The 12,396-nt window shown below is 39.9% G+C and overlaps 1 protein-coding gene across 1 annotated transcript; it reads left to right on the top strand.

The window, feature by feature from the left end:
* Window positions 1-2,260: 2,260 nt before the first annotated feature.
* On the top strand, window positions 2,261-11,200 carry LOC119741559 (glia maturation factor beta-like). Its single transcript, XM_038217359.1, has 6 exons — window positions 2,261-2,328; window positions 3,148-3,244; window positions 6,791-6,834; window positions 7,565-7,697; window positions 8,508-8,581; window positions 10,770-11,200. Exons 1-6 carry the CDS (start codon window positions 2,326-2,328, stop codon window positions 10,839-10,841), a joined length of 423 nt encoding a protein of 140 aa, XP_038073287.1. The 5' UTR covers window positions 2,261-2,325; the 3' UTR covers window positions 10,842-11,200.
* The last annotated feature ends 1,196 nt before the right edge of the window (window positions 11,201-12,396 follow it).

The following is a 12,396-nucleotide window of genomic DNA, read 5'->3' as shown; positions in this document are numbered from 1 at the left end:
TTGGATGAGTTGTCCAGCTGCTGGGTTGATTGTCCAGCAACATTTTGCAAAATTCAAAGATTGCCATGGCCGGCCAACTATAGATGGGCCCCACCCATAGCTAATGTCAAAGGTCCCAAGTGAAGTCGGACAGTATGTAACAGAGCTGTAGGGAATGTTTTACATTAGTCGTCGTAAATCAATGTAAACTATAGTTGGGACCGCCAAATAAAAATATTGCGGTGGCCCAACTACAGATGGTCCCCACCCATAGATAATTTCATTGGTCCCAAGTAAAGTCAGATGTGTATTAGAGTTGTAGGGAATGTTTTATAATCGTCGTAAATCAATGTAAACTATAGTTGGGACCGCCAAATAAAAATATTGCGGTGGCCCAACTACAGATGGTCCCCACCCATAGATAATTTCATTGGTCCCAAGTAAAGTCAGATGTGTATTAGAGTTGTAGGGAATGTTTTATAATCGTCGTAAATCAATGTAAACTATAGTTGGGACCGCCAAATAAAAATATTGCGGTGGCCCAACTACAGATGGTCCCCACCCATAGATAATTTCATTGGTCCCAAGTAAAGTCAGATGTGTATTAGAGTTGTAGGGAATGTTTTATAATCGTACAACAATGTACACTATAGTTGGGACCGCAAAATAAAAAGATTGGAGTGGCCCAACTATAGATTCGCCCCATCAATAGCTAATTTCAGTGGTCCCCAGTAAAGTCATTATTATTATTATTATTATTTATTCGGCCAAAACATTCAAAATACAAACATGTACATGTACATACGATGTAAGAAATGTCATACATCAAGGACAGTCAAGATGAAAGATAAATTGTGTAACAAATACCAATCAAAAAGAATAGATGTGTATAGGTACAGTAGGTAAGAATGAGATGGGGAAGAATTGGGGGTGGGGATGAGGAATGTATACATGTAGAAGGGGAGCGGATTGGGGAAGAGTGGAAGTGGGAGGGAGTTCAACAAGCAGAGTAAAGACAATCCAATCTAAGATGGCCAGGATGAACAAAAGTGAAAACACTGTGACTCAAAAGCCTGTTCATCCAATCCTAGGTTGGTAACATGAAATAACTTTAAAATAAATCTATTATATACAAGTAATATGAGAAGTTAAAAATAAATCTGGAAATTAAAAATGCTTTAATAATGGAGGGTAATATATATGAATAAAAAAATGGGTAAATAAATATCTGCTAAATATGTAAATGAATTTAAATGAAAATAAAAAAGTAGCATAAATAAAATAATTCAGTAAGAAACACAATAAGTGATAAACAAGTAAGCAATGAAACATACAAACGAGTTGAAAAAAAACATCTTACGTGTATCAGAGCTGTAGTCGGACGTGTATCAGAGCTGTAGGGAACGTTTTACAGTTGTACATCAATGTAAACTATAGTTGGGACACCGCAAAATAAAAAGATCGGAGTGGCCCAACTATAGATGGGCCAGCCCAACAGTGGAACTTACAGTTGGGACCGTCCTAACTATAGTTGGGACAGGCCCAACTATAGTTGGGCCAGCCCAACTGTGGAACTACAGTTGGGACAGGCCCAACTATAGTTGGGACAGGCCCAACTATAGTTGGGACCGATGCGATAGTTGGGGCGTGACAGCGACAGTCAGAAGCCGTGTCGAATGGGCTACAGCCTGCGGCTACAGCTTCATGGTGAATAGTCATAGCCAGTATTATTAGCGCACAATCTGAACGTCCTTCCGGGTTCCACCTACCTACCTCATGTCCCAAACAAGGTGACCGTTTTAGCCGATTTTCGGCTAACTTTGACAGATCTTTTGTTAAAAAACGACAGAATATTTGACAGAATGGATTTTTTTGCAGATTTCTGGCAGAATTCTGCAAATGGTTGTTTGACAGAAAAACATAGTAAATTTGAAAAAAAAAATGGTACATTTGTTTAAAAAAGCTTAAATCTTTTCAAACAAACACTTGCATAATCAGTGGCACAACTTGGCTGGATCATGGAGGTAGAATGCCAAGGTTCACTCACTGGGGACTTCATCGTGACGCAACAGTGTTTTTGTCAAAAATTTGCGCAATTTCATAACATCTTTATGTGACTATAGATTGTTTATAATTAATTTGAACCTTAATTAAGGCAATACTACAACATCTGCACGCGATTTTAAGTGTTTATAGTGTATTTCGAGTAATTCTTGGGAATTTGGCAGATTTTTGATCATTCTGACAGATTTTTGAAATCCATTTAGCAGAATTTGGCCACGACCTACGTTCACCCTGGTCCCAAATTGCATTTGTACAGTTCGAACTTCGAAGGAAGAAACTAGGATGGTGTGTATCATTGCAACATTTCATGTTATTGTTATGTTAAGCCTATGCTTATGTGTTTGCTAGTGCTACTGACGCTAGATCATGTCCGAATGTTTAAAAAGGCGATAAGTAGGGTCAAGTTACTTGCACTTTGCAGTTGCACGAACAAGGCAATGCCGCGTGTGATGGGCATGTTGGGCATGCCATGGGGGGCGGTGACCCAGTCTTTCCAGTCCAACTCCAAGGGCGGATCCAGATTTTTTTTTTGGGGGGGGGGGGGGGGGTAGCTGGAGTTACCCAGCCCTAAATTTTATCATTGGGTTGTCATTTAGGAACCCAATGATAAAGTTTAGGGCTGGGTAACTCCAGCTAGGGGGGGGGGGGGGCTAAAAAATTTGGTTCCCTAAATCCTAATTATAAATTTAAAAAGTGGTCCCAAAAATTATGGCGTGGGGTTTTCGGCGCTTAAGTTAATGGCCCCCCAAATTTTTCGGATTCTAATGAGTAATGTTAGATGCTTGTCATGGTGGCGCGATCTGAAGCAATTTCTGACCACTTCAAATCTTTTTGAGGAAAAGATGGTGGGTGTGCACAGTGCATGCCTGCCTTTTTTTTATTGCGACGTCACTTAAAAAAATAAATTGGCGAGTTTTTTTTTTGGGGGGGGGGGTGCCCCCATATTGTTCTCCTAAATTATTACAATTATAGTTACTACCTATTGATATTGTCTGCACCTGATTTCAAGAAATGTTTACCCCCCAAATTAAAATGACCTTGCTACGCCACTGTTGGGGGGCATTTAAATGTGCTTTTCTTGTTTTGTTTGTGATCAAACTGCAGGCGCAAAATTTAAAAGTGTGTGAATTGGGTGAAGGCGTCGCAGACAAATTGAAGAAGCTACGATTCAGAAAGGAAAAGACAAATAGTGCATTGATTTGTAAGTAGTGCGTTTAATAATTTTTATGAGTAAATAGTTCTTGCAAAGTTGGGGATAACTCCCTAACCCTGCTGAATCCAACAGGATCCAACTGTGTCACATATCCGATGGAACCCGTTGGATTGAGCAGTTAACCCCTTGTGTACATTCCTCATGCAAAATGTTGGATTCAGCAGGCAACTGAAAATGAGGCACAGTGGATTGAGCAGGAAAGTCCGGTTGGATTCTATTGGATTTAGCAGGGTAGACCTGAGGAAGTACTAGGGGGTTAGGGTTACACTGGCAACATTTTTCTTTTCCTTTTTTTTACCCCCCTCCCCTTGTTAGAAAAAAACCCCAAAAGCTGAAGTAAATGTCAAGGGCATTTTCAGAACATGCTTCTATTTTATCCCTTTTCCTCTCAACCTCAAATCTGGATAAAAGGCCGAGTAAAACAGCTTTTCGCCCCGCCCACTTCTTTTTTTCCCAACTGCCCCCTTTTTTTTTTGCAATACTTTTTACCACTATTTTGTAAATTTATAGTACATTGTCTTTTTATAGTTTCGAACAAAAGAGTAGAAAGGGTCACGGCTGATTTGCACACAATTTTGTATCGGCAAAGAGTCAAGAAATCAGAAGCTATCTTGGAAAATCCGCCATCTTGGGGAATCTTGGGGAGGGGGGGGGGGAATTCAGTTTGCATGCCTGTTGATTGGGACGGTGCTAGACTGATGCATTCCAAGCCTCACTTTCATTTTTCCTAAAATGTGGCTTAAAACATTAGGCCAAAAAAAAAAAGTTTCTGGTATGCGCGCACGTCACCGTAGCCATGCGCGTCGGCAAAATGAAAAAGTTTTTTTTTCAATGAAAGATGATGTCTCAAAACCGCCAAACTCACTGGTTTGACTGGAATTCTGCTGCTGCACAATTTTAACGTGTTTTTAGGTGGGGTTATGGTCGAGAATAAGCTTTATGTGGCCTCTCTGGACTCCCAATCCCATATAGGCCTATTTGTACTAAGTTTAGTCGGGCACCATTTGCAGTCATCAGCCGACATTTGAAGCAAAAAAATCGGGTAAAAAAAAAAAAAAAGCCGTGTTGCCGCACCACTTTTGAGGCAAGCTCCATACCAGAAACCGGAGACTTTTTTTTTTGGCCTTAGGGTAGGTTTAATCACAATTTTTAAATTGGAGCAGACTGGTACAAATTTGTAATTAACTTGATGTCATTGCTTTCATTTCTATTCGCACATTTTCCAAAAACGAAGATTATACCTTGCTTTCAATTTGATATGGTTGACTCGTGAATATAGCCTGTAGAAACTAGATCAGCTGCACATATGTGCTTAAAGGGAATGTACATCATTGGCTTTTGCTGTAACTTTCAGAAAGGAACTATTTGAGGGGTTAGTATAATAGATCAAATATTGTAACACTGACATTTTTGAAGTTTTGTGTTCGAAAAGGTTGGAAAAACCAAGAAAAACAAAAAAATTTTCAAGTAGTCTGGTTCCCTGACTCCACAAAAGATAAAATGGATCAATTTATAGATGATGGAAAATTGTGAGGCAAGGGAACCAGTCTAGCTGGCCTGCACCCGTTCATGAACATGTAACCAATAGCAAACAAAATTTGGACTGAAAAAATGGTAAATTTGGAGCAGTAGTTGAAAAATAGTTAGGTTTTTCCAACGCTGGTCGGCTGACCACCGTTGGAAATGTATACAAAAATACCATTTTCTTGAAAATAACTTCATACCAGGTGCCATAATTTTACAAGATGCTTGAGACTGTCATTTACCAACATCCTAGTAAGGTATTTCGTAAAAACTTGGTAGTTTTATTTTTCGATGTTTGCAAATGTTGTATATTCCCTTTAAATAAACAGTCGATGGCATAATAAACAGTAGTTTGTGCACAAACCCCTGGCACATTCATGTGCACATATAAGGCCAAATAAAAAAAAACATCTTTAACGTCCTGCCTTTTTGAAAAAAAAGCAAAGAGGAGGCCTTTTTTTTCCCTTCCAAAATGGCCGCCTGATGGCTGCCAGCTATTTTTTATTAAATGGCCGCCACTTGGACTGAGGAATGACATACGTTATACCAGCTTTATATGGGCTAGATGCAACAGACAAAGAGGCCAGAATGATGTCACATTTCAAATGTATCATTTTTTCGTGATTTAAAAAAAAAGAAGAAAAAAAAGGAGGGGCCTCCAAAAAGGAAGCGGGCGGGGACGCTAAACATCTTTTTTTGTTTGGCTATATCAGTGTCCGGCATCTTCCAAATTTGATCACAATTAAATGATTTCAACAAATCTGCTATGATTGGACTAGGGCAGATAAAAATGCCATATATATCAATTTTGCAAATTAAATAACTTTTTTTATGCCCCGCGGCGAAGCCGAAGGGGCATACTGTTTCCGCCTTGTCCTTCCGTGGGTGGGTGGGTGGGTGTGTGGGTGGGTGGGTGTGTGTGTGTGTCCGGACAAATCTTGTCAGCGCGATAACTTGAGAAATACTTAACATATGAACTTCAAATTTGGTTTGTGGATTGTTCTTGGTAATCCTAAGAAGCCTTTTGCATTTGGGGCCAAAAGGCCAAAGGTCAAGTTCACAGTGGCTAAAACAATAGAAATCTTGTCAGCGCGATAACTTGAGAAATACTTAACATATGAACTTCAAATTTGGTTTGTGGATTGTTCTTGGTAATCCTAAGAAGCCTTTTGCATTTGGGGCCAAAAGGCCTAAGGTCAAGTTCACAGTGGCTAAAACAATAGAAATCTTGTCAGCGCGATAACTTGAGAAATAATTAACATATGAACTTCAAATTTGGTTTGTGGATTGTTCTTGGTAATCCTAAGAAGCCTTTTGCATTTGGGGCCAAAAGGCCAAAGGTCAAGTTCACAGTGGCTAAAACAATAGAAATCTTGTCAGCGCGATAACTTGAGAAATACTTTACATGTGAACTTCAAATTTGGTTTGTGGATTGTTTTTGGCAATCCTAAGAAGCCTTTTGCATTTGGGGCCAAAAGGCCTAAGGTCAAGTTCACAGTGGCTAAAACAATAGAAATCTTGTCAGCGCGATAACTTGAGAAATACTTTACATGTGAACTTCAAATTTGGTTTGTGGATTGTTCTTGGCAATCCTAAGAAGCCTATTGCATTTGGGGCCAAAAGGTCAAGGGTCAAGTTCACAGTGGCTAAAACAATAGAAATCTTGTCAGCGCGATAACTTGAGAAATACTTAACATATGAACTTCAAATTTGGTTTGTGGATTTTTCTTGGTAATCCTAAGAAGCCTATTGAATTTGGGGCCAAAAGGTCAAGGGTCAAGTTCACAGTGGCTAAAACAATAGAAATCATGTATTTATTCTGAGATTATAGGGATTAATTCATATAAAACCTACAGAAGACACTAATGCTGTCAATGAATGTTCCATGTGACCAAGGTACATGTAAGTTGATGTTAAAAGAGTGGTGTTATGTCATGGGAACTGTCACCGTTGCGGGGCATTTGTGTTTGTAAACACACCTGACTTGTTTTACCTTTGATTTTGTTTCAGTTAAAATCAAAGACGAGGTGATAGTCCTGGAGGATGAACTTGAAGTAAGCCTTTAATATTTTTGAATGATTGAAAACAAATTAAAAGTCAGACTGAAAAGAATTATGGCCACATCTAAATGTGTAAACTTCTCCATCTTCCAAAAAAAAAACCAGAACAAAGCTTTATTAAATGCTATCTTTTTGAAAGGGGGTAGGGTAGTTTCAGGTTTTTAGTAGTGTTACAAGCTTTTTATTGGTATATTGGTGGCATCTCTGTCGGTTTTAAACGGATGATAAAGACATGGCTGGCTGGTCTTAAACACTTTTGCAGTGTTACATGAAATTTGGACTCCTTTGAACTCCAGTGCCTTTTACCGTTTTATTAGTCGAATGTTCACAATCCTCACGTAGGCATGCGCAATACTACCAGTGAGTCAGTATTTTATAGTCCTAAATTCACAACGCACTCACCACAGCTGCATCTGCGAGTCATCGCACAGTGCGTGCTCTCCATAAAAAGAGTTGTTTATGTCTTACTCTTGAGCTGGACACTCCATTATAGGGGTGTTTCGAAAAACACGAAGTAAACTTGTTGAACAAAATCATTGGAAATTTTTAATTTGTGACTTGTTTTGGACTGAAAAGGTTTTTTTTTTTACCGAAAAGGTCGGGTGATTAGCAGCATCTGGGCTCCAACCAGTCTTAAACATACTATGTAACACCTCCCAAGCACACATTTATTCCCTTATTTATCTTCAATGTTCCTTAATTCAATTTCCCACAATATTATCAGGACATGTCAGTTGATGAGTTGCAGGCAGAGTTACCCACCAGCCAGCCGCGCTACGTCGTCCTCAGCTATTGTTATAAACACGACGATGGACGAACCTCCTACCCACTCCTCTTCATCTTTTTGTCTCCATCAGGTACTGCATTCGCCTTTATGTTTTTCATTTTTTTTTTGTAATCCAGCACCAATTGTTTTCGTTGTGAATGACGGATCCCTGTAATTCCTGAAAACCAAATCCTCATCAAAAGTTATATTATGTTACAAATCCTCATATAAACCACAGAGAGGAAGAAGATCAGGTTTAACCCTAAAAGGGCCGGGTTATTTTGGCCATCGCTCAGCCGGGGGTGGGGCTGCCGCCCCCCCCCCCCAAGATCTCGGCCATCGAGTGACGGAAATTTTTGAAACTCGGTACATGCATAGAGCAACTCATCATGAACATACCCAAGAAACTTCATGTCTATAGGTCAAAGGGTTTTGGAATTATGGGTAATTAATTATTGATATGTGCGAATGGTAATCGTGCTCGGTGTACACGTCGTATATGGGAAAGTTTGTTTTTCACGGCGCGTAGCGCCGGAAAAAATTGTATGGTCCGAATTTTATGTTTTTGGTATGAAAGGATGCGCAATGCTCGAGGCTAAAAAGTCATAACAGCTCGGGTCGCGAAAAAAAAAACAAATTCAAGGCTGTCTCGGAAATGATAACGAGGTGGATTCCGCCGCCCCCCCCCCCTCCCCGCCCTTTTAGGGTTAAATGAAAGCAACGTCAGAGTATATAGATTCTACCGAGTGCCCAATGAACAAAGATATTGACTAACTGGCAGATTGCCAACAAAAGGGTTTGAGAATTCAATAGGCAGAGTGCAATTATGGTGTGCAGGAGGTCACAGGTGGAAATTTCAACAACATTAACACCGTGAATTAATGTTTTTCGCTCTTTCCAGGATGTAAACCAGAGCAGCAGATGATGTACGCTGGAAGCAAACTTAATTTTCAACAGGCGTCTGGCGTTACAAAGGTACATCATTGTGTGGGACCATATTCATCATAAACACCGCAAAAAAAGAAAAAAGAAAAAAAGAAAGAAAGTCCACACTCATTGGTGGGGTCACAATTTTGAATCTGATTGTCTTATGATAACGTCATTTATATATATAGACCTACGGGGAATGTTGTTAGCTACATGTTGATACCCTGTTTGCTACCAACGACTGTAAATTGTCCAACACTGACAACGGTTTATGAAAAATGATGCGATTTGAAAAGTTGCAAATTTAAAGAGTATGCGAGTTGCGTGGAAATTGCTGCGTGACAATGTGACACTGCCCAAAACGAACAGCAGGGAATATCAATCGCACCGTGCGTGTATGCATGGGGCACGTGAAATTAAATAACCCGCACTTTGTTCGGGCACTGTGCAGTTGATAGGGGCCATTGAATTGCGGGCTCTAGACGTACAGACACAAATACACCGTGTATGCACACTGCACATGTGGATCTAGGTTCCCGCAATTCAGGATTTTATGTTGTTCATGCACCATTTTCAATGATTTAAAGTAATAATAGATGGTTTCATTACTTGATAAAAACAAATATTACATTGGTTGTTAATTTTGAAAATGCACATTGTGTTTAAAAAGATATAGTCATGCCTCACAAGTCGTTTAGTCAAGGATACTAATTGTTCCCTGCTGGCGTTGGGCATTCATCCGTGACTCTTGCAAAGTTACAGGAGATTGACAATCTTATAGCATAGCTAAAATTCCCCAAAACATCAATCAGTATTCTAGGTAGGTCATGTCTCATTGCATTTTGAAGAAGGATAATAAATAAGCCTAAAACAGTGGCTGAACTGAAGTTTCCGTGTAGCTGAGTTAACGCTGCAGCACCACCACCAACCGTACAGACTGTCTTTTTCCACTTTTCCATCCGTGGCGTTTTCTGAGCTGAAATTGCATTTGTTTGGTATAAAGCACTTATATTATCAGGCTATCTAGCTGTGCCATTCTCACAGGACCCATCATTTCCCAGAAAAAAAAGAGGAACTGTATCGTACCCCGGCTCATTTACGTGCAAAATTATCCAGGCCTTTTAGACACCTGTCTATTAGTAGAGCAGACGGGTGTCTTGAAGGCCCGTGTCATTTTGCATGTAAACAAGTCAGGGTGCAGTGCACAATCGTTAAGATATTTTCTGCATGGAGGACAAATGTTACATGTTTGTATTGGCCTCCAGTTCCTCTTTTTTGTGTAAATGTAAGCACTTCCTTCCAAACAAATGCAATTTCAGCTCAGAAAACGCCACAGATGGAAAGTGCAAATATGGAGTCTGTACGGTCGCGGTTGACAGCATTGCAGCTGCGTTAACTAGCCTAGCCTACTACACAGACACAGTTGTAGGCTTCTTTATGATAAGATCCTTCTTCAAATTGCAATGACACATGATCTAATTTAAACTAGCTGTCAATTTATAAGATTGTCATTTATAAGAGCCAGTTCGTCGTGTAACAAGAAAAAGGAGGTAAGCAGCCCAGGCACGCAAAAAGCACCTTTGGAGATAATCGAGCTGAAAGGTTTTGTGCTGCCATTTCTAGATTAAAAATCACATAAGGTTGAAATGTTTACTGATGACATTCGTTAATGATTTAAATAATGTGGTGCATTTTTATGTCAAAATATTACTTAATTTTGAAGTTATTTCAATTTTTATGCTAACGACCTTTTACTGGGAACTTCCCAAGCCTTAAACGTACGCTTAAGTGGCATGTTAAATCCTTATGTCCTTTTTTGCCGGGAACAAATTTCGCTTTGCGTACCCGCTTGAGTGGGACGTTAGGGCGCTTCGAACATTATTTGTTAAATTAGAATAACACCCTTACGACCTTTTGTCGGGCACAACTAATGAAAAACCTTCTTCCGTCCTTTGTTTACTGTTAATTACATCAGAATGACGTAGCCGATTGAGACAATATGTATTTCAAATGAAAGAGATTTCCAAGCTCTATCGATTACCTGAAAAATCCGAATTTGACATTTTGACCCATTTATCGCCCTCACACCCTTCTTCCAGGAACCCGACAAGTTGTTCACCGCACACACTATTTACACCGCAATGTTTGTTGGCGTTATATGCCTCGCTTTGATTTTAAGATGGCGACCCTGCGAAAGGTCTATCATAAACAATACATGTACAATTTTTCTTAACAGGTTTTAGAGATTCGGAATGTAGAAGAGTTGACGGAGGAGTACATTAAGGAAAAGCTTTCATTCTTCCGTTAGTGCAATCCTCATCATCAAGTCCATAACATCAGCTTGTCATCTCACAGAAGCAACCCCTGAATACTGAACTGGCTTATTCAGTAACAGAAGATGAACAAGAGGTATACTACAAGTTATCCCGCGAGCGCGAGTGGAACACGGAATAATGTAGTGCGTCTGTTTCGTCGGAGTGGTATGTGAACACGGATGCACTACATTTTCCGTGTTCCATGAGCGGGAGCGTGATAATGAGTTTATCTTCAAGCAAACTTGACACACAGTACAGTTGGATGACGCAGTTTAGCGCATGCAGCTGGAATGTCGCTCGAATTTTGGAATAGCGCAATACGCAGGGTGCGATATGGACCATGCGATACGGTATATTATACAACACCTGAATAAATCCCCGTCATCTGATTGGTGAATTGTAGATCATGTGACATATTATTATTCGGTATAATGCACGGTGCGACCATGCGTTATACCCATGCGTTATACCGTTTCACTTTGCGCTTGTTCCATGACGCGGTATTTGCGTGCAAAATGCATGCTGGTGTGCGCGTTCAGCGTAGCGCGTATTGTTCCAAAGAGCCAGCCTTACAGCGTTGGGTTCAAACATTTTCGTGAAGGGGTAGTTCAACATCTTTAAAATCAAAGCAAATTGTAGTTTATAATTTACCAATCAAATGACGAGAATTTATTCAGGTGTTGTATAAAACAAATAACGAATGTTTTACGTTCGTGCGATGGAAAGAATAATTTCATTCGGTGACAGATTGAATGTTCTATTCCACTCGGCTTCGCCTCGTGGAATAGAACATTCAATCTGTCACCTCATGAAATTATTCTTACCATCGCACTCACAAACATTCGTTATTTGTATAATAGCACACTGTTGTTGCCATGGATCAACCAATCAGAATCGAGGATACAAGTTTACTTGAATATAACAGTGCGTATCCCTGTGCAATAAAATTGCCACACCTCAAAGATGGCTGTAATGCAAAAGATCTTTTTGTTTTGCTTAGTAAAATTTCTTCAGTATAATTAAGGCACAGATCTGCGTGCATGAGTATACTTTGGTTTGTGTGGGTTGGCTAAGGGACCACGTAGTGGGGGAGCTTTTCTCGCAGGGTAGAAATGGACGGAGTTGGGGGACTTTCGATTCCGTCTCCCCGCAGCAACTTTGGTCCCCACAAACAAAGATGCATGGGTTTGTTTATGGTGTAAATCAAGGACACACATCGAGGACCACCTCGATGAGAAAACGTGTACAAAATGAATGAGAGCTGTTGCTAAATATTACAAACAAAGGAATAGGGTAGAGGAACAAAAGAATATGCTCGACTTACACCATCAACAAACGTGGTAGGATTTGACTTCTTTCATTCTTTATTTTAGTACCATTACTTAATCAAAAGGGGTGCATACCTATGTTCCCCAATACCTATGATCCCCAGTACCGATGTTCCCCATCCCTAACCCTAAGAATTTTGGGGAACATCGGTATTTGGGAACATCGGGTAGACCCCAATCAAAAGTGGACTTGTGTAGTATACTATTAGGGACTAGCCTA

The sequence above is a fragment of the Patiria miniata genome, unplaced genomic scaffold, assembly GCF_015706575.1.
Source record: "Patiria miniata isolate m_02_andy unplaced genomic scaffold, ASM1570657v1 HiC_scaffold_5, whole genome shotgun sequence".
Lineage (NCBI taxonomy): Eukaryota > Metazoa > Echinodermata > Asteroidea > Valvatida > Asterinidae > Patiria > Patiria miniata.
The sequence above is the reverse complement of the archived record's forward strand: the minus strand, read 5'-3'. Positions and strand labels throughout refer to the sequence as shown.